General features: G+C 41.2%; 1 protein-coding gene across 2 annotated transcripts in view; it reads right to left on the bottom strand.

Annotated features, from left to right (window-relative positions):
* GABRA2 (gamma-aminobutyric acid type A receptor subunit alpha2) overlaps positions 1-27,630 on the bottom strand; it is a 359,232-nt gene extending 331,602 nt beyond the window's left edge. The window contains exons 1-3 of one of the 2 annotated variants that reach the window (XM_069744513.1): positions 27,467-27,630; positions 26,634-26,740; positions 24,437-24,552 (exon numbers count right to left, since the gene is read on the bottom strand). In XM_069744513.1, coding sequence (XP_069600614.1) covers positions 24,437-24,552; positions 26,634-26,707 — 190 coding nt within the window. In that variant the 5' untranslated portion in view covers positions 26,708-26,740; positions 27,467-27,630. The remainder of the gene's footprint in view (positions 1-24,436; positions 24,553-26,633; positions 26,741-27,466) is intronic. The other variant, XM_069744514.1, reaches the window with a different exon arrangement.
* Positions 27,631-27,924: the final 294 nt, after the last annotated feature.

Below are 27,924 nucleotides of genomic sequence, written 5' to 3'. Positions count from 1 at the left end.
CTTTTTCACATCTAGTATGCCCTTCGTTGTGGTCCTAAGTACCGCCACACATCTAGTACATATGTTTATTCGGTACGACTGTTGAGACACACCTTCACCATTTAATGACAACCATGACTGATACATAAAAGAAAATGGCAGCAAAAAAAAGAATACATAATATAGATGTGTATTTTCAGCCTGTATAAAAAATAATTTCGATGAAAAGGGGAACAGAATCTAAAATGTTTTTAGAAATTCTTAGCGATTCTAAAAAAGAAATAAACACAACAATATAAAAAATAGGCACGTATAGAAATAAATACATAATTATGAAAATGACATAAAAATTAAGCCCATGTATCAAGAAAAAAATGAGGCAAACATTATTTTAATGTTCAAACGAGAGCCATTAAAAGCTCATGTATGATACAACTCAGAAATGTCCCTGTAGAATGGCAATAAATGGCCCTATCATGAATTAGTTTAGAGGCATACATTGTTTAATACACTAAATTTCTCACATAAATGTGTATGGAGCTTAAGTATGAACATTTAAAATTTCCACTTAAACCTGTGCTGTGCTGTCTGGAGGAATACACATTTCAGGGAGTCTAAGCAAGGCTGTTAGGTGAAGCACAAGTAGAATTAAAGTGTAGACGAGGCAGATAAGTGCATAGTTAAAAATAATATCTAAGTTTAACACAAGAGCATAGTTTGGTGTTTTCCTTACTAGCTTTCCTTTTTTTCTTCTTTTATCTGTATTGTTTATCCCCATTTAATATGTGCCAAATGGACAATGCTAACAGGTGTGCATCTTGTGAGATATATGCATGCATTCAACTGTCGTTTGGGGGTGAATATAGCGGCGCTCAGTATAAGCATGCTACATGTTTTGTTTGGAAGCCCAGATAATGGATTTAAATGCAACTTGTAACACTCAAGAGCATTGCAAACCTGGAGAGGAGTTTAGAGCCCACTGAGCATGCGTGGGCTGGGGCGCTTGATATGGAGGAGGGTGGAGGTGGGGAAAATCAGGACCAAGCAGTACGTAGCTGGGTAACAGTTGCAAGAATGGGTAGGGGGAAAAGTGTCAGGTAGTTCAGTCCTAATCTGGCACAACCTAGTAAATCTGCCTGTTTAGCTGATATTAGGAATGCAAGCCCAGGACTAGGATCACTACAGCAGGACATTGCTCCTAACAACCAGAAAAAGGACTGCTATAGGAAGAAGCAAAATAGGAGTGCCAGACAGATATTTGAGGTAGAGGACTCCGTACTTAAACGGACAGCCTCCAAGAGTGTTAATGCCGAACAGTGTGTTCTCTGCCCGGTACTCAGGTTTGTCATATTGCGGATCGGATAGCCAGATTACTGGGTGGGACTTTGATATACTAAATGTCTACTAGAGCTGACCCGCCAGTAGGCAACGAATGCTAATACTACAAATCCCAAGTTTCAAGTCCAGCATGGGTCATGGAACACATAGGCATCAATCACAAGGTTAAAGGAAGGTGGAAGGTCCTTAAAAATGATTACAGGGAACTAGGAGAGAAGCAGAAGTCCAGGACCTCCATGGTGGTGTTTTCAGAAATATTGCTGGTTCCACGAGCATCACTTGAAATACAGCGGGAGCTTAGGGAGATAAATAAGTGGCTTAGAAATTGGTTCAGGAAGGAAGGGTTTTGGTTCCTAGAGAACTGGGCTGACTTCTCTGTCGGCTGCATTCATATAGAGTGACTGTAAACATATGTGATAAACCTGGACAGCCCTTTAAAAGTTCAGCAGCAACAGAGAACCAGAATCAGATTTTGGCAGGAAGTATCATGAATCTATTTGCTCATCTTTACTCACCAGATTTTGAGCTCACTATCGTAAAGGGAAAATGAAACCTGTATTGCTATAATAATGACAGAAACCAACAGATTGTTAGGGCTAGCGGAACGCACCAAATAATAAGACAGATAGAGTATAGTGCGTTCGCAGCCCGGGGTCCACCGCGCAGAGATGGAACCTGCTGCCAAGTAATGACGGACTATATGGCGGTACTCATAAGTATACACACGTGGGTTAAACTTCACCCAGCGTGAAGGAAGTGATCCTGTTGCGTCACAGGATCGCGGTACCGCACATAGAGCGCGAGCAAGTAGTCAGCGAACTCAACCCCAACTAGGATTGAAGTCCGATTAGACCCTTGCTGGCACAACACCGCAACTGGGTGTGTAAGGAAGCTAAATAACAATATTAGGGCACAAGAGTGCATGCGGTGCCGCACTGACGAACGCCACTAACCACCCAGGCTTGGGTAAGGAAAGCACAGAGGAAGTGCACGGCTCCGTACTGGCGGTCACAGCAACTGGACGCTGTAATGTGTGATTCGTGCTGTAGGATAAGTCGGGCGCTAGATAGCAACCATACACCTTCCGCGAACAGACATTCAATAGGGAAGGGGTATCCAAGGACGACTTGCACTCACAACAAATACACGTATGCAAATGTACACTAGCGCATGGCCGTGCGGTCATGCGCAGTTTATATAGTTGCAGCACAGGAAGTGGCCACAGAAACTTTGCCCTTCCAAGACCTGCCAAGAGGACCAATGGAATGTGCTGCAGGGCCTGAGCACATGACCCTCGATCTCCAACGGGAGATCTTGCCCTGGGCATGCTCAGTGTGTGCAGACAAGGACTTAGTCCCAGAGAAGTCCGCTCGCTGCTGACCAGCACTGGCTTTAATGGCAGAAGCTGAAGAAGCAGCAGTAACTCTCTGTACTGAGTGAGACTGAGCAAGACGCTGGGACCGACGTCCCTGCTGAGCGGACTCCACTGCGGCTGGACAAGAATGGGAGACCGCAGCGGAGATGGCTCGAGATTCCCCCTGTGCAGAAGCGGGAACTCGAGACCTAAGACAGATTTCCTAATGACATGTATTTGTGAAAAGTCTTAACATTTCATGTGATGATTATTTTTGTGTTTTTTCACAAGTGATAGGTCCTCTTTGATCTAAATATGCTATATTCCAGAATCGAATCTAGTATGTCTAGGCCCATTATGGGTCTTAGTCTATTATCTCATCCTTGACAAGTGGTTACCCAGATCACTCTGAAGGCTGTTCCCCACTCGCCACCAACCTAGTTATGCCTGATGCTGATGTCAGCCTCCTCTATTGTGCATGACACGTTTTTATATGGCATTTTCATTTTATTATACATGTATGCATTCATTCTAAATGCAAATGTTCTTGTTGATCACACCAGAACATCTTCACCAAGCTTTTTTTCTTTTTCTCACATATATGTTTTATCATGTCAGCGAGACAATATAAATTATCTGCTGCAAGACTTTGACAAGTGTACTACAATTTAGATGTGCTTTCTGCTATGAAGAAACAGCTTTGCTGATAGACATTATAAATAACACTTTATATAATTAATTGCTATACCACAACATACAACATACATAACCTTTTTATGGTACATACCACATTTATTTATCAGGACGTACATATCCTTGGGAGGCCTGGGGAAGTAAAGATACTACAAACTAAAAGAATTGTCTATGCTAAAGAAGAATACAGTTAGTTCAATGAATTCAATTACTTGCAATGTAATTTCCCTGTTCAAGCAAGGCAACAAATTGATATCTTATCAAGGAAAGGAATTACCTAGGAAAGAGGTAACTATTCTGTGATTCATAGCAATCAAAAAAAAAGCAGACTGCAATGCAGTAAAATGTTCATTATTGTGTCACCTCATCCTAGTTGCTCCTGTCTGTTAATGAACATGACTACAAAATGTAATAGCTGTTAAAACCACCACAAATCTCACTATATAGGTTGTATATAAACTACATAAGATATTGAGTATCTTCAACTTAATATGGCCTTAAGTAGAAGACGCAAGAAAATCCCGACTGCAGAACATAGTACCCGTAAATGTATCAGTCCTACCAAAACTACTGAATCAAAACATAAGATAGAACAAATACATCACTAGTCTGAAGCACTAGATCATGTATACATAAAGGCAGGGCCGGCGTCAGCACCCGGCGTACCCGGGGAAGTGCCGGGGTCCTGGTGAGACAGGGGGCCCATTCAAGGCCGGCAATAAGGGCAGGCAGCTGCCAGTGCCTAGGACCACCGCTTTTTTTTTATCGCAGCAACAGCAAATGGGGCAAGTGTCTGTATGGAGCATCTATGGGGCCATAACGTTTGCGCAGCACTATATGGGGCAAGTGTCTCTATATTACTACATGGCTGTTCTATATACTATGTGGGCCGTGTTATATACTACGTGGGCTGTTATATGCTACGTGGGCTGTGCTATATACTAGATGGCTGTTCTATAAACTACGTGGGATGTGTTATATACTATGTGGCTGTGCTATATACTATATGGGCTGTGCTATATACTACGTGGCTGTGTTATATGCTACGTGGGCTGTTATATACTACATGGCTCTGTTATATGCTACGTGGCTGTGCTATATACTACGTGGGCTGTGTTATATACTACATGGCTGTGTTTATATGCGATCATGAATCGTGGTATGTGTTAAAGGGGGGGCCCACTGAGACTCTTTCGCCCAGGGCCCTCAAAAACCTGGAGCCGGTCCTGCATAAAGGTATATGTAGATATAACAGGGCATCATTTATCCTGTACATTTTCCCTTCATTTATGTACTAGCAATTATAAAAAATATGGTTCTAACCTCAGCAAGATCAGTTCAATTGTAATATAAGAAACATTGTGGATACAGCTCATCCCATTAACCCTTTTACCCACGAAGTTGGTTTGCACGTAAATGATTAGGAAAAGTTTTACAATTCTGACCACTGTCACTTTATGTGGTTATAACTCTAGAACACTTCAACGGATCCCACTGATTCTCAGGCTGTTTTTTCGTGACATATTGTACTTCATGATAGTGGTAAAATTTAATTGCTATAACTTGCGTTTATTTGTGAAAAAAAAAACTAAAAATAAAACTAAAATTTTGAAAATGTTTCCAACTTTGAATTTCAATGCCCTTAAATCACAGATATATGTCACACAACATAGTTAATAAGTAACAATTGCCTCCTCTCTACTTTACATCAGCACAATTTTGGAGAAAAAAAACATTTTGTTAGTAAGTTACAAGGATTGAAATTTGACGAGCGATTTCTCATTTTTACAACAGAATTTATAAAACCTTTTTTTACAGACCACATCCAATTTGAGGTCAATTTGAATGGTCTATATGATAGAAGATACCTAAAAGTGACCTCAAGGTGCTAAAAACCACATTCAAAAATTTTATTAACCCTTCAGGAATTTTTGGAATGTGGAGAAAAATTTTTACATTTGACTTTTTTTCACAAAAAAATTACTTCAGATCCAATTTTTTTTTATTTTGACAAGGGTAACAGGAAAAAATGGATCCCAAGATTTGCTCTTTAGTTTCTTGGATGGAGTGCCATTTGAATTTTTGAATGCAAAATTTCCTGGAACAATTGGAAGACATCATGTCCCATTTAGAGAGCCTCTGATGTGCCTAAACAGTGAAAATCCCCCACAAGTGACCATTTTGGAAACTAGATGCCTCAGGGAACTGATCTAGATGTGTGGTGAGAACATTAAACCCTCAGTTGCTTCACAGAAGTTTATAACGTTGAGCCGTAAAAATAATTAAAATATAAAATATTCCCCACAAATATGTTTTCAGCACAAAATATTGCATTTTCATAAGAGTAACAGGAGAAATTACACCACACAGTTTGTTGAGCAATTTCTCCTGAGTATTCCGATACCCAACATGAGGGAGAAAACTACTGTTTGGGTGCACAGCAGGGCTCAGAAGGGAAGGGGCATCATTTGACCTTTTGAATGTAAAAATTTCCTGGAATCTTTAGCAGACGTCATGTCCCGTTTGGAGAGTCCCTGATGTGCCTGAACAGTGGAAACCCTACACAAACGACCCCATTTTTGAAAATAGACCCTTATAGTAATCCATTTAGATGCACAGTGAGCACATTGAACCCGCAGGTGATTACAGAACTGTATAATGTTGAGCCGTAAAAATAATAAAATCATATTTTCCACACAAAAATGTTATTTTAGCCCCAAATTTTGTATTTTTATAAGGATTAGAGAAGAAATTGCACCATGCAATTTATAGTGCAATTTCTTCTGAGTGCTCAGATACCCCATATGAGGGAGAAACCTACCGTTTGGGCGAATGGCAGGGCTCAGAAGGGCAGGAGAATCATTTGATTTTTCTAATGTAAAATTTCCTAGAATCATTAGCGGACATCATGTCCCATTTGGAAAGCCCTTGATGTGCCTAAACAGTGGAAACCCAACAAAAGTGACCTGATTTTGGAAAGTAGACCCCTCTAGGAATGTATTTACATGTGTGGTGAGCACCTTGAACCCCCAGGTGATTCACAGAAGTTTATAACATTGAGCAATGAAAATAAAAAAATCCAATTTTCAGCACAAATATATTATTTTGGCTGCAAATGTTTCATTTTTATAAGGGAAACAGGAGAAATTTATCCATAATTTTTTTGTTCAATATCTCCTGAGTACACCAATACCCCATATGTAGGGTAATAGTACTTTTAAGGCACAGTGCAGAGCTCAGAAGGAAAGAGACTCCTTATTGGAGTTCAGATTTTGCTGGAATGGTTTGAGGGCGCCATGTCACATTGGCAGAGCCCCTGAGGTGCCAGAACAACAGAAACTCCCTATATGTGAACTCATTTTAGTAACTTCACTTCCCAATCAATTCATCTAGTGGTGCAATGATCATATTGACACCACATGTGCCTCAAAGAATTTTATACCACTGAGCGGTGAAGAAAGAGTAAATTACATTTTTACCACTAAAATGTTGTTTTTGTCCCAAGTTTTTAATTTTTGTAAGGGCTAATAGAAAATGTTTTACAACAAACTGAGGTACATTTTTTCCTGAGTGCGTCAATACCCTACATATAATCAGGAAATATTTTTCAGGCACAGTGCAAGGTTCAGAAGGCAAGGAACACCAGATTTTACTGCTATGGTTTGCAGATGCCATGACCCACTAGGAGAGGTCATGAGGTGCCAGAACAGGAGAACCCCCATAAGTGACTCTATTTTACAAATTATACCTCTCAATGAATTCATGTAGTGGTGCAGTGATGATATTGATGCTACAGGTGTGTCACAAAATTTTAAACCATTGGGCAGTGATGAAAAAATAACTACACTTTTACCAACTAAATTTTGTTTTAGCCAAAAATGTTACAATTTCACACAAGAAGTGGGTACAAATGGCAATCTTAGAACAGATTGCAAACTCTATATAGAGCTCCTAATTGCTAGAAGAGCAGAATCCCCCTCAAGTGACCCCATTTTGGAGACTATACCCCTTGGGGTATTTATCTACAGGTGTAGTGACAATTTTGACTCCATGGATGTTTTCCAGAAACAAGCAGCAATGAATGTTGCAAAGTGAAAACTGCAAACTAACTGCTGTTGTAGTGACCAGTATGCTGTAATCACCAGTAAGTTATGCCTAGCCCGTACTTATGGCGACATGCACCTGTAAATTAGATGGGCTCTCATCACTTCAGTAATGCCAAATGTGGATGCAATATGTGGTATAGGTGCACTGTGGGGATCAGAAGGGAGGGGTCATTTGGATTTGAGAGCGGAGAATTTGCTGAATTTATTTTGGTGGGTGAGGAGCCATTTTGCTTTTCCAGAGCCTTAATGCTACCAGTAACATGGAAGCTCCCTATATTTTCATTAACAGATAACAGACCTGAGTGGGGACTTGCTTTTTTTTGTGGATTGAGTTGAAGATTTTATTGGGGACATTTTACCTAACGTTTGGCATCACATTTATCCGGCGCTCTACACTGAGCACTTACTTTGGGGTTTCCATCTTCATCTCTGAGTGACATGATTAAGATGACATCCCCAAGGGATCCATTCACTATAATGAGGCAGCAAAGTTACTCTGAACTCTATCTGGCCTCTGTTTAGGGGTGTCATTCTTTTCAGAAGTGCACAAAACTGTTGCCGATGGCACTTTTATGCAATCTCTTATTAATTCCAGAATGATGTATACAGACTGTGCCCTGCCATCTGCCACCATCGCACTCTAATCAGCATGTCTCTTTGTCTATTCTCCCTACAGGTATGTACATCACTCAGCTTTCCACACAGACTTCTTACCTCTGCTCCTAATATTCACTTGGTACGTCAATCAGCTTTCCATACAGACTTCTTACCTCTGCTCCTAGGATTCACTTGGTACGTCACTCAGCTTTCCACACAGACTTATTACCTCTGCTCCTAGGATTCACTTGGTATGTCACTCACTTTCCACACAGACTTCTTACCTCTGCTCCTAGTATTCACTTGGTACATCACTCAACTTTCCACACAGACTTCTTATCTCTTGCTCCTAGTATTCACTTGGTACATCTATCAACTAACTCCAGCTTTACCCCAGTGTTATTTATGACCTTGTTTACTTTGGCTTGATCATATGCATCTGGTCCAGTCTTAACCCCTTAGTGACAGAGCCAATTTGGAACTTAATGACCGAGCCAATTTTTACAATTCTAACCACAGTCATATTATGAGGTTATAACTCTGGAACGCTTTAACAGATCCTGCTGATTCAGAGAATGTTTTTTCATGACATATTGTACTTCATGATAGTGGTGACATTTCTTCAATATTACTTGCGATTATTTATGAAAAAAAACGGAAATATGGCGAAAATTTTTAAAATTTAGCAATCTTCAAACTTTGTATTTTTATGCTCTTAAATCAGAGAGATATGTCACAAAAAAAAAGTTAATAAATAACATTTCCCACATGTCTACTTTACATCAGCACAATTTTAGAAAAAACATTTTTTTGTTAGGGAGTTATAAGGGTTAAAATATGACCAGCAATTTCTCATTTTTACAACACCATTTTTTTTAGGGACCACATCACATTTGAAGTCATTTTGAGGGGTCTATATGATAGAAAATAACCAAATGTGACACCATTCTAAAAACTGCACCCCTCAAGGTGCTCAAAACCACATTCAAGAAGTTTAATAACCCTTTACGTGCTTCACAGGAACTGAAAAAATGTGGAAGGAAAAAAATGAACATTTCACTTTTTTTTGCAAACATTTTAAGTCAGAGCCATTTTTTTATTTTCACAATTGTAAAAACAGAAATTTAACTATAAGTTTTGTTGAGCAATTTCTCCTGAATACGCCGATACCCTATATATGGGGGTAAACCACTGTTTGGGCGCACCGCAGAGCTTGGAAGAGAAGGAGCGCCGTTTGACTTTTTCAATGCAGAGTTGGCTGGAATTGAGATCGGATGCCATGTCACGTTTAGAGAGCCCCTGATGTGCCTAAATAATGGAAACCCCCCACAAGTGACACCATTTTGGAAATTAGACCCCTTAAGAAACTTATCGAGATATGTGGTGAGCACTTTAAACCCCCAGGTGCTTCACATAAGTTTATAACGTAGAGCCGTGAAAATAAAAAATCACATTTTTTCTACAAAAAAGATATCTTTGCCCCCAAATTTTTATTTTTACAAGAGTAACAGGAGAAATTAGACCACAAAAGTTGTTGTGCAATTTCTCCTGACTACGTCGATACCCCATATGTGGGGGTAAACCACTGCTTGGGTGCACCGCAGAGCTTGGAAGAAAAAGAGTGCCATTTTACTTTTTCAATGTAGAATTGGCTGGAATTGAGATCAGACGCCATGTCGCGTTTGGAGAGCCCCTGATGTGCCTAAACAGTAGAAACCCCCCACAAGTGACCCCATTTTGGAAACTAGACCCCTTAAGGAACTTATCTAGATGTGTGGTGAGCACTTTAAACCCCCAAGTGCTCACAGAAATTTATAAAGTAGAGCCATGAAAGCAAAAAATCCTTTTTTCCCCCTCAAAAATGTTTTTTTAGCCTGCAATGTTTTTATTTTCTCAAGGGTAACAGGAGACATTGGACCCCAAAATCTGTTGACCAGTTTGTCCTGAGTATGCTGATACCCCATATGTGGAGGGGCACTGTTTGGGCACCCATAGGGGCTCAGAAGGGAAGGAGCAGAATGCAGACTTTGATAGGATGGTCTGTGGGCATCATGTTGCATTTGCAGAGCTCCTGATGTACTTAAACAGTAGAAACCCCCACAAGTAACCCCATTTTGGAAACTATATCCCCCAAGAAAGCTTATCTAGATGTGTGGTGAGCACTATGAACCCCCAACTGCTTCACAGAAGTTTATAATGTAGAGCCATGAAAATTAAAAAATCCAATCAGAAATTGGACCCCAAAATTTATTGTGCAATTTATGCTGAGTAGGCTTATACCCCATATGTGGGGGAGACCACTGTTTGGGCGCATGGCAGAGCTCCGAAGTGAAGGAGCGCCGTTTTGGAATGCAGACTTTGATAGAATGGTCTGCGGGCATTATGTTGCGTTTGCAGAGTCCCTGATGTACCTAAACAGTAGAAACCCCCCACAAGTGACCCAATTTTGGAAACTAGACCCCACAAGGAACTTATCTAGATGTGTGGTGAGAACTTTGAATGCCCAAGTGCTTCCCAGAAGTTTATAATGCTGAGTTGTGAAAATAAATATTTTTTTTTCCACAAAAAAGATTTTTTAGCCCCCATGTTCTATTTTCACAAGGGTAACAAGAGAAATTTGACCCCAAAAGTTGTTGTCCAATTTATCCGAAGTACGCTGATGCCCCATATGTGGGGGTAAACCACTGTTTGGGCGCATGGCAGAGCTTAGAAAGGGAGGGAGCACCATTTGACTTTTTGAGCGCAAAATTGGCTGTCGTGTTTGGAGACCTCCTGATGTACCTAAACAGTGGAAACCCCCAATTGTAACTCCAACCCTACCCCCAACACACCCCTAACCCTAATCCCAACCAGATCCACAATTCTAATCACAACCCTAATGATAATCACAACCATAACCCCAAAACAACCCTAATCTCAACCCTAACCATAACCCTAATCAAAACCCTAAATCCAACAAACCCCTAGTCCTAATCTCAACCCTAACCTCAAACCTAACCCTAATCCCAATACACCCATAACCCTAATCCCAACCCTAACCTTAACCCTAATCCCAAACCTAACCCTAATCCCAAACGTAACCCTAATGCCAACCTTAACCCTAATACCAACCCTAATCCAAACCCTAACCCTAATCCCAACTCTAACCCTAACTTTAGCAGCAACCCTAGCCCCAACTTTAGCCCCAACCCTAGCCCTAACTTTAGCCCCAACCCTAACCCTAACTTTAGCCCCAACCATAACCCTAGCCCTAACCCTAACCCTAAATTTAGCGCCAACCCTAACCCTAACCCTGGCCCTAACTTTAGCCCCAACCCTAACCCTAGCCCTAACCCTAGTCCTAAGGCTACTTTCACATTTGCGTCGTGTGGCATCCGTCGCAATCCATCGTTTTGGACAAAAAACGGATCCTGCAAAAATGCTCGCAGGATGCATTTTTTGCCCATAGACTTGTATTGCCAACGGATCTCGATGGATGGCCACACGTCGCGTCCATCATGCACTGGATCCATTGTGTTTTGGCCGACAGTCGTCACAAAAAAGTTCAATGTAACGTTTTTTGTACGTCACGTCCGCTATTTCCGACTGCACATGCGTGGCCGTAACTCTGCCCCCTCCTCCCCAGGACATAGACTGGGCAGCGGATGCGTTGAAAAACTGCATCCACTGCCCACGTTGTGCACAATTTTCACAACGTGCGTCGGTACGTCGGGCCGACGCATTGCGACGGCCCCGTACTGACGCAAGTGTGAAAGAAGCCAAACTCTAGCCTTAACCCTAGCCCTTACCCTACATTTAGCCCCAACCCTAACCCTAACCCTAAATTTAGCCCCAACCCTAACCCTATCCCTAACCCTAAATTTAGTCCCAATCCTAACCCTAACCCTAACCCGAAATTTAGCCCCAACTCCTCTAGCTGCCGGCCGGCAGGTCATGGCAGGCGCACTGCGCATGCGCCCGCCTATTTCCTACCGGATGAAGAAGCCGGCGGGCAGGAGGGGACGCAGTAGGACCCAGGGACACCGGTAAGTATAACAGGGTCCCCGAATCCCCCTTTTTCTATGAACTCTGATGTGCGATCACATCAGAGGACAGAGAATGACACATCGCTTTTTTTTTTTGCGGCCGCCGGTAAACAGTTAATTACCGGTGATCGCAAAACAGGGGTCGGTAAAAACCGACCCCGATCATGTTCTTTGGGGTCTCGGCTACCCCTGGCAGCCGAGACCCCAAAGATCTTCCGGTTGCTGGCCGGCGGGCACACTACGCTTGCGCCCGCCATTTTTTTGCCGGAACAAGATGGCGGCGCCCATCCTGAGACACGAGGAGCACCGGGGGAGACAGGTGAGTATTGGGGGCTATCGAGGACCCAATTTCTCTGTCCTCTGATGTGCAATCACATCGGAGGACAGAGAAATTAAATGGGAAATCGCGTTGTTCTTTTTTTGCGACCGCCGGTAAACGGTTAATTACCAGCGATCGCAACCCGAGGTCGGTTAAAAAAACCCGAATCATGTTCTTTGGGGTCTCGGCTACCCCCGGCAACCAAGACCCCAGAGAAAATCGAACTCTGAGAGGCGCTATTCACTTTTTTCACAGCGCCATTAATTAACGGTTAACTGCCGCCGTTAAAAGGCGTATCGGCGGTCGTTAAGGGGTTAATTCTCTGACCAAGAGGAGCACAGAATTCTCCTCTCTGATTCACACCTGAATGCACTTTGTAGCACATATATTGCATAGCACAAGTCTGCCAAGACTCTCCTGCTGCACTCTCGTATGGTGGATTCCTCCTTTCCCCTTTCCAACCATTCCGACCCTGCAGCAAGTATGGTGGAGGAGTTGGTTTTCTCCTGTCAGATAACTGCTCCTTCACCCCAATCCCACTGCCACCCTCTGTTACTCTCCCTTCCTTTGAGGTGCACTCTGTGCCCATCTACTCCCCCTCCAACCTCCAACTGGCTGTCATTTACCACCCCCCAGGGCCAGCCACCAACTTCTTCGACCACTTCACCACCTGGCTGCTTAATTTCCTCTCCGCTGACATCCCTGCTATCATCTTGGGCGACTTCAACATCCCCATTGACACTTCCCTCTCAGCCAGCGGCCACTAAGCTTCTACCTCTCACTTCCTCCTTCGGCCTCACTCAATGGTCGTCTACAGTCACTCACAAAGATGGCCACACACTGGACCTCATCTTAACCCACCTCTGCTCCATATCCAACCTCTCTAACGCACTTCTTCCTCTTTCTGACCACAACTTACTTACAGTACATTCTTTTCCCTCTCCCCTCCAGGTCTATAATCCCCACTCCATAAACTTGCACACCCTCGCAGAAATCTTAAAAACCTTGATCTACACTCACTCTCTGAATCCTTCTCCCTCTTACAGACATAAGTTCCTTTCACAATGTGGATGCTGCTGCCACTCTATATAAAACCACAATAGCTGCAGCTCTGGAATCAGTTGCCCTTCTCACACATACCAAAGCTCACAAAATCAATAGCCCTGCAACGGGCTTCCAGGGTTGCTGAGCAGAGATGGAAAAGATCACACTCCAATGAGGACTTCATCGCATTCAAACAGTCCCTCACTACTTTTCACGCCACACTCGCTTCAGCTAATCAAACCTTTTTCTCATCTCTCATATCCTCCCTGTCTCACAACCCTTAACAGCTATTCAACACCTTCAATTCTCTCCTCCGTCCCCCAGCACCTCCTCCCTCTCCACTCATCTCAGCTGAAAACTTTGCCTCATTTTTCAAGCGGAAGATTGATAGCTTCAGAGACAGTTTTGGTCGACAACCCCAGAGCCCTTCCTCCTAACTGCCCAGCCCTCCACCTCCAAAACTAACTTCTCCACCATTACAGAAGATCAATTCTCCACTCTACTCTTAAGATCACATCTCACCACCTGTGCACTTGACCCAATCTGTTATGAACAGGTGATTCAGAACCACAATGGACCTAGTGGTTAAGAGCACACAAAGTGACCTGATAGTTACTAACATAGGACGAGCTCTGAGACTTGGGAACTCTGCTGACCGCAATCCCTAATCCTATCATACCACACTAGAGGTAGCCGTGGATTGCGCCTAACGCTCCTTATGCAACTCGGCACAGCCTGAGAAACTAACTAGCCCTGAAGATAGAAAAATAAGCCTACCTTGCCTCAGAGAAATTCCCCAAAGGAAAAGGCAGCCCCCCACATATAATGACTGTGAGTTAAGATGAAAATACAAACACAGAGATGAAATAGATTTTAGCAAAGTGAGGCCCGACTTACTGAATAGACCGAGGATAGGAAAAATAGCTTTGCGGTCAGCACAAAAACCTACAAACAACCACGCAGAGGGGCAAAAAGACCCTCCGCACCGACTAACGGTACGGAGGTGCTCCCTCTGCGTCTCAGAGCTTCTAGCAAGCAAGAAAAACCAATATAGCAAGCTGGACAGAAAATATAGCAAACAAAAGTAACACAAGCAGAACTTAGCTTATGCAGGGCAGACAGGCCACAAGAACGATCCAGGAGAGAGCCAGACCAATACTGGAACATTGACTGGAGGCCAGGAACAAAGAACTAGGTGGAGTTAAACAGAGCAGCACCTAACGACTTAACCTCGTCACCTGAGGAAGGAAACTCAGAAGCCGCAGCCCCACTCACATCCACCAGCGGAAGCTCATAGACAGAACCAGCCGAAGTACCACTCATGACCACAGGAGGGAGCTTGACCACAGAATTCACAACACCGATCCCATCCCACTTCATCCCAAACCTCACTACAGTCTTCATCCCAACCCTAACCCATCTCTTCAATCTATCACTAACAACTGGTGTTTTCGCCTCAAGCTTTAAACATGCCTCAATCACACCTATTCTCAAAAAGCCCTCCCTTGACCCATCCTCTGCATCTAGCTATTGCCCTATATCAATTCTCCCCTTTTTCTCAAAACTACTGAAACAACACATCCATCTTGAACTGTATGCCCACCTCTCTTCTTGTTCCCTCTTTGACCGCTTACAAACTGGCTTCTGGCCACACCACTCCACTGAAACTACTGAAACTACCCTAACTAAGGTCACCATTGAACTAGTAACTGCCAAGGCCAAGCGGCACTACTCTGTGCTCCTCCTTCTGCACCTCTCCTCTGCCTTTGACACAGTGGATCATTCCCTATTACTACAGACCCTCTCATCACTTGGCATCACAGACTTGGCCCTATCATGGATCGCATCATAGCTAACAGACCGGACATTCAGCGTCTCCCCTTTCACACCACCTCCTCACCATGCCCCATATCTGTCGGAGTCCCGCAAGGTTCAATCCTAGGGCCCCTGCTCTTCTCAATCTACACCTTCGGCCTGGGACAGCTCATAGAATCTCACGTCTTTTAGTATCACCTCTATGCTGATGACACACAGATCTATATCTCTGGACCAGATATCACCACCCTACTAACCAGAATCCTACAATGTCTGTCCGCTATTGCATCCTTCTTCTCCACTAGAATTCTAAAACTTAATATGGATAAAAAAGAACTCATCATCTGTCCCCCATCTCACTCAATCCCCCAACGAACCTATCCATTAAAGTAAACGGCTGCCCACTCTCCCCAGTCCCAGAAGCTCCCTGCTTCTGAATTATACTTGACACTGATCTCTCTTTGAAACCACATATACAAGCCCTTTCCATTTCCTGTCAACTTCAACTCAAAAATATTTCACAGATCCGTACATTCCGCAACCAAGAATCTGCAAAAACCCATGGCCATGCCATCATCATCTCCGCCTTGACTACTGCAACCTCCTGCTCTGTGGACTCCCCACTAACACTCTCGCACCCCTCCAATCTATTCTAAACTCTGTTGCCTGTCTGATCCACTTGTCCCCCTGCTATTCCCCGGTCTCTCCCCACTGTCAATTCCTGCACTGGCTCCCCATTACCCAAAGACTCCAGTTCAAAACCCTAACCATGACATACAAAGCCATCCACAACCTGTCTCCACCATACATCTGTGACCTCGTCTCCCGGTACTTAAATGGTGCTATAATAAATAATAATAATAGTCCTAAAAAAAGACGAACACCGCCGAATCACAGGTCAGACGGTGTCCACAGTACCTCCATCTGCCTAATTATAGGGAATCTTCTTCTAGAGGTTCCGTCTCAATCATGTATTTCAGAGATTTACACGTAAACTCCAGTCCAATTGTTTAACTTTAATCATTAAACTCCATATAAGTGTTCAGCATTTCATCATACTTTATGGCAGCTGATACAGCTAAATTAAAACCTTCATGAATACTGGCTCTGGCTAGTATATGTATGAAAAGCCAATAGTGTTGATAGATGTTTCATGAATATATTGCAACAAGAAGAATTAAATTTCAGGAATCTAGTAACATAAAGCAGATTTTATATTAACATCAATTTTAAATTTCACTTTATAAAGACATTAAGTTTTCAATTAAATATTATTTTTACAGATTTGTAAGATTTAAAAGCCACGTGACTTAACCATCTGCTGGAACAGAAGAGTTAATCTGAATATGGGTGACATTCGTTCAGTATGATGAATTGTTTTAATGAGATGAATTTGCGTACTTAACAGATGTATACTGAATTCATGCATTAGCAACATGATTAGCCATATGATTAACATGGCAATTACATTCTTAAGAGACTTGTTATAGGTATTTGTAAGGCTTTACTTGCCAAATTTGATCTCTTACAAAAAAGAAAACCTTTCAAACACTAGACATATAGAATAAAACCAAAATCCTCCCCATTAAATATGTCAAGTACTCTTTACCAGTTAATCATCGTTAATAGACCAATCGAAAGAACAATCTTTCTTGAAATTACATCCAACATATGCAAAAAATAAAGGAAAAATCAAAAATGATTGTTTAAATTAATACTTAAAAACAAAAAGTGGTTACAAAAAGTAAATGAGTAAAAGCAAAAGAATAATCTGCATTCAATAAAGGAGCATACCAAAAAGCAAAATCTATTACATCTGATAATAGAAAAGTAATGATGGCAAAGCTTGTTCTTACATAAAAGACATGTGCCCCAGGCTTAACAAATACAAATAATGATGTCTTTTGTTTATATTATATTTAATGATCACAAGTGTCGGATGACTTTATAGTAACAAGAGTGCAATAGAGCAGCACTTGTAGCATATTATTAACCGCTTAACCCCGAAGGTATTTTCAGTTTTGCGTTTTCATATTTTGTTCCCCTTTTTCTCAGAGCCATAACTTTTTACTTTTTCTGTCAATATGGCCGTGTGAGGGCGTTTTTTTTTGCAGGACGAGTTCTACTTTTGAATGGCACCACTGGTTTTACCATGTCGTGTAGAAGAAAATGGGAACAAAATTCCACCTGCGGGGAAATTGCAAAAAAGTGCAATCCCACAGTGTTTTTTTGTTTAGCTTTTTTACTAGGTTCACTAAATACAAAAACTTACCTGCCATTATGACTCTCCAGGCCATTACGAGCTCATAGACACTAAACATGTAGAGGTTATTTTTTATCTAAGTGGTGAAAAAAAAATCCAAACTTTGCTTAAAAAAACAAAAAAAATTGTGCCATTTTCCGATACCCATAGCATCTCCATTTTGCATGATCTCGAGTTGGGTGAGGGCTTATTTTTTGTGTGCCGAGATGACATTTTTAATGATTCCTTTTTGGTACAGATATGATCTTTTGATCGCCCGTTATTACATTTTAATGCAATGTAATGGCGACCAAAAAAAGTAATTCTGGCATTTTTACTTTTTTCTCGCTACAGCGTTTAGTGATCAGGTTAATATTTTATTATTGATAGATCGGGTGATTCTAAACGCGGTGATACCAAACATATGTATGTTTGATTTTCTTTTTATTGTTTTATTTTGAATGGGGCGGAAGGAGGATGATCTGAACTTTTATATATTTTTTATCTTTTTAAAAATCTTTTTTTTTACTTTTGGCATGCTTCAATAGTCTCCATAGGAGACTGGAAGCTGCCACAACCCGATTGGCTATGCTACATAGAGATGATTATCAGATCGCCTCTATATAGTACTGTACAATTGCTCACTTTTTATGAGTGCTGACCACTGGGTGGCGCTCACAGCAATCTGGCAGTGACAACCATAGAGGTCTCCTGGTGGCCGGATTTCCAGCCCAATGGCCGGAAGTGCAAGTTAAATGCCACTATCAACATTTCACAGCGGCATTTAGCGGGTTAATAGCGGCGGGTGGATCGCGATTTCACCCGCAACTATTCTGGGCACATGTCTGTTCAAAACAGCTAACATGCATCGGGAAAGATTTGGCTCACCGCCGGAGCCCACATCAAAGGGAGGGGGTCCAGCATCAGCGTACTATTATGTTGGAAAGGGGTTAAAGGCATCACGCAACAGAAGAAGGTGAGATCTCCAACAGCAATAGCATACAAACTTTTTATGTATCAGAAAGGTTCAAAACATAAAAAATGCAAAAGAAACCTATTCAAATAGCAAAGTAAACTTAACAGAGCAGAAGTTATCATTTTTCCCTTTAGTATTTTATTGAGTGCGTTTGGTAGGGTGGGCTTTTAGCTGCAGAACTATATAGACTCAGGGATAATAATAATAATAATAATAATAATAATAATAATAATAATAATATTTATAGAAAACCAGCATATAGTATTCAGTAAGACTTAAGAAAAATAGAGCCTGCTCTGTATAGCTTACTGTTTCTATAAAATAAGGGAAACAGTGTATTAGTCAAAGTGCGCATTATACAAACAATGGAGTATTTTGCTGCATGAATCAGTCAATCACCAAAAATCTGTGCCAAAAATGCTATAAAAGGAAGTGAGATGTGGAGTAACCAGGAAAACAGAGGAGAAACGAGTGGTAAGGTTGGGGTAAATAGGTCATTATGCCTAGGGCACATATGGCTACAGCTGTGGTCCTCTTACTCTTGTATATATCCTTGTGAACTACAGCAGTCATTTGAAAGAACTAATCAGTAGGGCTACAAAAAGTCTCAGTGTAGTCTCCTAAGGCCACGTGCACACATTCAGCATTTGATCAGTATTTTACATCAGTATTTGTAAGCCAAAACCAGGAGAGGAACAATCAGAGGAAAAGTATAATAGAAACATATGCACCACTTCTGCATTTATCACCCACTCCTGGTGACAGTTTACAATTACTGATGTAAAATACTGACCAAATACTGAATATGTGAACGTGGCCTTAGGTTTTGTCACACTGAGTATTTTTTACATGGGTTTAAAAGCAGATCTGCAGATACTTTGAATACTCTATAATGTGGATTTTGAAACAAAATTCACTTCAAAACTCCATGTGACCGTGCCCTAAAACTGTTCATTGTAAAGATTCCATGGCTAGGATTATACTGTAGGTGCAGGGCAGGAGAAGTCTTAGAGATGGCAGTGAGGGATTGTAAAAAAAAGTTCACATTTCCCTTGATGAATTGGGTAGGTTTACTATCTGTTTTTTTACAAGATTCTTAAATTTGAGTCAGGGTGGATCTAATTGTAATAAATTTGTTATGTGGGTGCATGGAACTATATAAATTTGGTGCATCACCATAATGTGGTCTCACCTGTGACTTGGTTTATAAAAGAATGATGCAGGTGTAAACTGAATTTTTGCTGCAAAATTAAACTTAAAATTTTAATGTGTCTAAGGCCGGTTTCACACATCAAGATAATTCTGGTACCGGAGAAATCGGTACCGGAGTTATCTGTGTCCGTGTGCTCACGTGGCACATCAGTGTGGCAGATGTGAGGCAGCATGTGCCGCCTGTGTGCCGACTGAGGACCACACGGACTGTGCAGGAGACAGCGCTACAGTTAAGTGCTGTCCCCTGCTTTTGGTGCTGAAGCCGACATTCATTCCTTCTCCCCAGCAGCGTTCGCTGGAGAGAAGGAATGAAAAATCAAGTTTTTTTTTTTGTTTGTTAAAAATAAAGTTTGGGGTCACCTTCCGCCTCCCATCCCCCGTGCGCCCGCCCGCTTGCCAAGAAATACTCACCCAGCTCCTGCGATGTCTGCTCTCAGTGCCGGCAGCCTGTCCTGTGTGAGCGGTCACGTTGTACCTCTCATTACAGTGATGAATATGTGCAAGCTGGCAAGCGCACGGGGGATGGGAGGCGTGAGGTGACCCCAAACTTTATTTTAAACAAAAAAAACTTGATTTTTCATCTCTTCTCTCCTGCAGGGGAGAAGAAATGAATGCCGCCTTCAGCACCACACGCAGAGGGGACAGCGCTTACTGCAGCACTGTCTCTTCTACCACGGTACATGCACACGGAGGAGACTGCACACTGTTCTCCGTGTGCAGGTGTGCGGGATGCTTTGTGGACCATGCTGCCGGAGAAAAGCGGACATGTCTCCGTGTTTTCAACACGGACACACAGTCCATGAAAACACAGAGACATGTGCATAGACCCATTCATTTGAATGGGTCTACGTGTGTCACTGTCTCCGGTACGTGAGAAAACTGTCAGTACACGTACCGGAGACACTGACGTGTGAAAGAGGCCTAAGGGTAAGTTCACACAGGGAGTTTTTGCTGCGTTTTTTTGCTGCATTTTTTATGCTTTTTTTCAGCTGCTTTTTACAGTACCAGCAAAGCCTGTGAGATTTCAGAAATCTCATGCACACACATTGTTTATTTGTGTTTATTTGTGAGATCAGTATTTTGTGCTTTGCTGCGTTTTTTGGACATAGAGCATGTCACTTCTTTTAGCGTTTGTTCAGCGTTTTTCACCCATTGACTTGAATGGGCATTGAAAAAAACGCAACAAAAACGCAGCAAAATTGCAGGTATCATTATTTGTGGCATTTTTGCTGCTGAAAATTCAAGGACATTATCATTGACAGAGAGAAAAAATGCACAAAAAAACGCATAAAAAAACGCACCAAAAACGCACCAAATACGCAACAAAAAATGCACCAAAAACACACCTAAACCTGAGTTTTTGACACAGCTTCTTTCCTGCCAAGAAGATCAGGTTTTGCTGCAGAACAAAAAGGAGCAAAAACGCCCAGTGTGGACGTACCCTAAGAGGGCACTGCCAGGTCAATGATCTGCTGCACTGTTGTCTTTATGAGTTGTATCAAAACACAAGGGGACGTTACAAGCTCCCATATAATATATCAAAAGAGATCTAGAATTTTACACATAGAGTATAAAACATAAGCTATCATATGGTCAATCATGGAGTAACAGGTAATAATGCAAAATCGATTTTGGTATGCAAATGCCTAAAGATAAAGACTAATGCAAAGAATGAGGAAAGAATGACGATATAAACCGCAACGGTTTCACAGATTTCCTAACATAAAACTAATCTTACATTTTTACTTATCAATAATTTTAGATTTCCTCCTTTTTCACTGCTACAAGTTAAACAAAGTAAAGTCCAATTTCTATTCACTATTTCATAATACAAACGACTGCTATATTGGTTCCTTACAAGATTCGACTGTGGCAATGCAAGAACTTTTTTAGAAACAGAAATGTTCTGTTCAGCTGGATAAAAAATTGAGTTAAAATAGACAAAAAAAGAGACCACATTCTTGTCCCCCCTCAAAAATAAGTACAGCACTGATGTAATGAGCTGAATGTGTCATATAGTTCTCTAAGGCTGTATGGATATTTGCCATGATAATGTTCTAAGGAAAAATAATGCTGCATGCGCAAGGCAGAGTGACCATATCTTGATTTAATTGATTCGATCGACACACTCAGTTCTGCTACATCTGTTCAGTCAATAAGTGAATGTGGTTTGAGTCACAAAAGAATGGATATATAGAGTGACAACTAGTGATCAACTAAAGGAAAATTATATAAACTCTATGAAAGTACAGTGGAAAAGCAAAAGTGCCATGCACCATCAGCCCACTACTTATAATAATACCAACTAGTGGTGAAGGTGACTACTGGATATATACAGCTCTGGCAAAAATTAAGAGACCACTGCAAAATGTTCAGTTTGTCTGGTTTTTCTCTTTATAGGTATATATTTGAGGAAAATGTAAATTGTTCTTTTATTCTATAAACTTCTGACAACATGTCTCCGAATTTCCAAGCAATGTTTTGTATTTTTTTTTTCTGAAAAGGAGAAATGGTCAAAATTTAAAAATAAGCCAGTACTTTCAGACCTCAAATAATGCAAAGAAAACAAGTTCATAATCATTTAGAAACAACAATACTAATGTTTTAACTCAGGAAGAGTTCAGAAATCAATATTTTGCGGAATACCCATGATTTTTAATCACAGCTTTCATGCATCTTGGCATGCTTTCCACCAGTCTTTGGCTATCTGCACACGATGCGGATTTAGTGCGGATCCGCAGCGGATTTTTCCACGCAGAAACGCTGCAGTTCCGCACTGTGACTTACAGTACAATGTAAATCAATGTGAAAAAAAAAAGCTGTGCAGATGGTATGGAAAAATCCACGCAGAAACGCTGCGGATTTAAAAGAAGTGCATGTCACTTCTTTTGTGCGGATCTGCAGCGTTTCTTCACCCTTCCATTATAGAAATCTGCAGGGGTAAAAAACGCAGAAAATCCGCACAAAATCAGCATCAATTCCATATAAAAACCTCACAAAATCCGCAGAAAATCCACGGCAAATCTGCACCTGCGGATTCTGCCAGGAGATGCGGATATTGGGCAGAAAATTCTGCACCCCATTCCGCAACGTGTTCATAGCCTTTCACACTGCTCTTGGATCAAAAATTTCAGCAGTTCTTCTTTGTTTTCTAGCTTGTGACTATCCATCATCCTCTTGATTACATTACAGAGGTTTTCAATGGGGTTCAGGTCTGGAGATTGGGCTGCCCATGACAGGGATTTGATGTGGTGGTCTCTTAATTTTTGCCAGATCTGTATATGCCCCCATATACCCTTTTATATTCAAGTGGTACAAAGGTGCTGACATCAGGTATCAGCAATCAGCTTACACTGGCAATAAATGAATATGAAACCTGTGGAAGTGTTAATAATAATAATAATAATAATTTTTATTTATATAGCGCCAACATATTCCGCAGCACTTTACAATTAAGCGGTGACATGTACAAACAATAAATTCGGTATGAGTTAAGACAATTTAAACAGTGACATTAGGGGTGAGGTCCCGGCTCGCAAGCTTACAATCTACAAGGAAATGGGGGGACACAATAGGTGAAAAGTGCTTGTTATTTCAGGTCTGGCAAATATAATAAATAAGGATTTTCATATAAAGCTGCATGATCCAGTCATCAGCCCGTGTGTTTAAGTGCAACAGTCAAGTATCAAGTGCAGTTATCGTGTGCATGGAGGGTGTGGAGACAGAAGAATAGTAGGGTGCAGATTCAGAATAATATTTGGAAGGAGGGAACAGGGCAAAGTTAGTTTACTGAGTAGTTGATGTGGTAGGCTTGTTTGAAGTAATGGGTTTTCAAAGCGCTCGAATAGGTCGGGGCTAGGTATCAGTCTGATCGTCTGGAGAAGTGCATTCCAGAGAGCTGGCGCAGCACGAGAGAAGTCTTGGAGACGGAGGTGTGAGGTTTGGATTACAGGGGATGTTAGTCTTAGGTTATTTGTAGAACGGAGGGCACGTGTAGGGCGATAGACAGAGATGAGAGAGGAGATATAAGGCGGTGCAGAACTGTGGAGAGCTTTGTGGGTGAGAGAGATGAGTTTCTACTGGACTCTGTAGCGAATGGGTAGCCAGTGTAATGACTGGCACAAGATGGAGGCATCGGTGAAGTGGCTGGACAGAAATATGACTCTGGCTGCAGCATTCAAGATGGATTGGAGAGGAGAAAGTTTGGTAAGAGGGAGACCGATCAGAAGAGAGTTGTAGTAGTCCAGACGAGAATGAATAAGAGCGACAGTAAGAGTCTTAGCAGTTTCAACAGTGAGAAAAGGTCGGATTCTGGAGATGTTTTTAAGATGCAGGTGACAAGAGCGAGTGAGTGATCGGATATAGGGAGTAAAGGAAAGTTCCGTGTCGAATATGACCCCAAGACAGCGGGCATGCTGCTTGGGAGTTATGGTTGAACCCTCCAGGGTAATTTCGATGTTGGGTAGAGTGGGTTTAGTAGAAGGGTAACACAAGAATCTACTCTCCAAACATACCCATATATTCCATATTGTCATTTTTCTGGTTCTTCTGTCTCCATAGGTTTACACTCCTGTTCTCAGACTGAATACATATAAAAGCGTTCTTTACCATCCATACTTAGACTCCAGCTCGGAATCCACGTAGTGCATGATCCTGAGTTAAATCAATATCTTTTACTCTACACACTGATGTTCTAATGAATAATATATCTAAAATCATAGAAACATAATCATTACCTCCTAATCCAGGCCTGAGACGGTTATCATATCCATCTAGAAGTCTGTCTAAAATTCTGGTGAATATGGTGATGTTATTTTTTGCATCATCATCCATGGTGTCTGCTAACACTTGCCTAGACAGAAAAAAAAATATACGTTGAGAGTTCTCATATGGAAAGTGACATACAATATTTTGCACAAATAAGCAAAAACCAACGTTTTGAAAATTGTGTGAAGCTTCTAGAAAGCCAGATTTCTGCATTAATATCTTAATTTCAAGACCTATGCTGATATGTCCTATGGTAACATTAATTGTATATACACACAAACAGGCACTGCATTATCCCAAAATCATGGAATACTTAACATTGCAGGCTTTACTGATCACACATATAACTTTATTGTAGTACCATTGCCGACATTTATTTTTACAGAATGGTATATATCACTGCCAAATGTGCAAAGCTGTAAAACTTTGTTGTATAGTGCAATACCGTCTAAATTTAATAAATTTACTGTTCAAAATGGTGAGATATTATGACAAGGGAGATATATCCATAAATTATGATGCATTGGAAGAAAAAAATATGTGGCATTCTTATGTTTAATAAGAGCTAATTCTGTACGTATATTAGCTATTAAGAGATGATTTCAGTGCTAAACTTTCAGAATGGTCATGAAAACAAGATACACAGTTCTGGCAAAAATGAAGAGACCACCACATCAAATCCCTGTCATGGGCAGCCCAATCTCCAGACCTGAACCCCATTGAAAACCTCTGGAATGTAATCAAGAGGATGATGGATAGTCACAAGCCATCAAACAAAGAAGAACTGCTTACATTTCTGCGCCAGAAGCAGTGTGAAAGACTGGTGGAATCATGCCAAGATGCATGAAAGCTGTGATTAAAAATCATGGTTATTCCACATAATATTGATTTCTGAACTCTTCCTGAGATAAAACATTAGAATTTTTGTTTCTGAGTGATTATGAAACGGTCTGAAAGCACTGTTTGCTTTTTTTTTGTAATTTGACCATTTCTCGTTTTCAGAAAAAGAAACCACAAAATGTATTGCTTGGAAATTCGGAGACATGTTGTCAGAAGTTTATAGAATAAATTAACAATTTAAATTTTACTCAAAAATATACCTATGAAGAAAAAAAAATCAGACAAACTGAACATTTTGCATCGGTCTCTTAATTTTTGCCAGAGCTGTATAGTAATAATAATAATAACATACTTTGAGGATAAAATACATATTTTGCAAATGTTATCTTGATACAATAGTTCATGCACTCATCATATCAACTTTTTTGATTGACTTAAATGAATATTTTGGGCATTTTACTGGTTGCAAAATTTTCAAAAGACCATACAATAAAAAAAAATAAAAAAATTGCAAAATTTGACATTAAAGCAATCTCAGGAAGAAAAAGCTGAGTATTCTGCGCTGAACCATAACAAAAGCTAATTACTTTTATTGTACTGGCCTCAGCTGAGTTATTTTAGGCTTATGTTTTAGGAATCCTGCGATTAATAAAGCCCCATGAAAAAGCGCTAAATGGTCCCTTCTTGCTAACTATGTGTAAGGAACATCGCAGATAAATATAAGTTGTGGCAGAAAGAAAACACTTACTATGTATTTATGTTGTCATTATAAAGCAACAACACAATGGGCAAAAAAGTTGCCTAATAAAGCAGTCAGTGTTTGCGTTGAAGCTTGGCATTGAGCACTACCGCCACCTACAGGTCCTTAGGATGGATCCTGTCTACTCTTCCAGAGACAAGACTGTGTCTAATAAATCCTGTAGTAACATCACGTTGCATGTCAGTAACGTGAGGCAGTCTGAACACTTTTCTTGCTCATAGAGTTCTCTCGATTCATACATTGCAAATATATATAGTTAGTGGTACAAGGGTATTATGGTACAACCAGGATATATATTACGCTAATCATCCAATCAGCAGATATAATGAATGCAATACTAGAATCACAACAATGGGGCATGGCATATTTGCATAATTACTGAAGCCCCCATTGTTTAAAGTATTATGACTTTTCCAAACATTATGCTCCAATTAGTTTTTGATTGCTAGGGGCTGGTGTCAGATATGTTTTAATTAAAATACCAAAATGTCTAGTAGTTCGAACTCAGTTAAAATAGCACAGCAGGTGATTAGCCCAGTGCAAGATAATAGGAAACATCAGCTCACCTTGATGACTCCCACATCACAATGGTGAGAAACAGAAGTAGTTTCTTCCGACAATACGGCAGTTTATTGTCCATTTTTGGCTCCAGATACCTTTTATAACAAGAGACCTGAGATAAAGAAAAATAATATTATTGGAAATCAGTTACATGAAAGATCATTAGGTGACCATCAGAGATGAAGAGCTTAGGGTCCAAGCAAAGAGGCTTCTACACGAATGGTCCCGATGGACTTCAGTTGAACAATGACCATAAATTCCATAACCACCATGGATGCAATCACACAACAAGCATGCTAAGAAATTCCATGTGGACTATGAAACTGGTATAGTCACTCTTGGTTCTGCATATATGATTCAGAAGGGTCTGCAGTGCATGAATGAAGGTTCTGCATTGCAAAGTCTATACAGACCATGCATGGTGAGAATGCCAAAGCACTTCTTAAACCATGAACTTGAGTTCTATATACACGGATGAGAGGGACTATTAGATGGTCCTTAAGGACTAGGCATCAATGCATCCCCCTGGACCATAACAGAGTACCAATCACCTGGAAAATGTTCAGTCTCAGCACCATGTGCTATCCCACTTGACAGCAAGCTCTTTGCAAACCACTATTCCTCTGATTTACACATGTACACTGCACAAAAACAAGACTGACCACAGGGACTGCCATTGAAAGCCTGGCAAGACATAAGAGCCAAGTAAGAATGCCAGAGCAGCGGATAGATAGAAGCAATGGATACTACAATCTAGAGCAGAGATCCGGGCTCGATGCTAGACACACAACCCTACAAGCTGAGGATCTGTCATCTCCAGGAGTCGGAAGTTGCTTACAATCCAGCAGTCACGATGATGAGAGTCTTCTCCACAAAGGCTTATTGTTGTCTACCTGGAAGGGATGCAGGGGATGGTGCCAGCCCGGAGCCTGCAGAGGATGCTGGAGTTGCAGGTGCAGAGAGGCTGCAGTAGCAGAGATACATACAGATCCTGGCTGCTATGAATGGAGGAGGGGCTGCTGCGGGAGCGAGCACCCGGCTGCTGATGCTGCTGTCACGAACGAGCCCTAGTGCTACATGGACGAGCCTTGCTCTGGGAGTCCCCTCAGCACCAGAGACGGGAATGGAAACATACATTGATGCAGAATGGCAAAACGACAAAAAGAACAGAAGGGCGCCCAGAGGATTAGTACGTCTAGAGTAAAGGTGACAACCAGGGGTTACGTGCTCGGAAATGGTGGCTGACATATTTTCATTTTGCCGTAGATAGAACACTAATAATAATAATAATTTTAT

The sequence above is a fragment of the Ranitomeya imitator genome, chromosome 1 (assembly GCF_032444005.1).
Source record: "Ranitomeya imitator isolate aRanImi1 chromosome 1, aRanImi1.pri, whole genome shotgun sequence".
Taxonomy (NCBI): Eukaryota; Metazoa; Chordata; class Amphibia; order Anura; family Dendrobatidae; genus Ranitomeya; species Ranitomeya imitator.
Note: the sequence above shows the minus strand (reverse complement) of the source record. Positions and strands in the feature narration are given on the sequence as shown.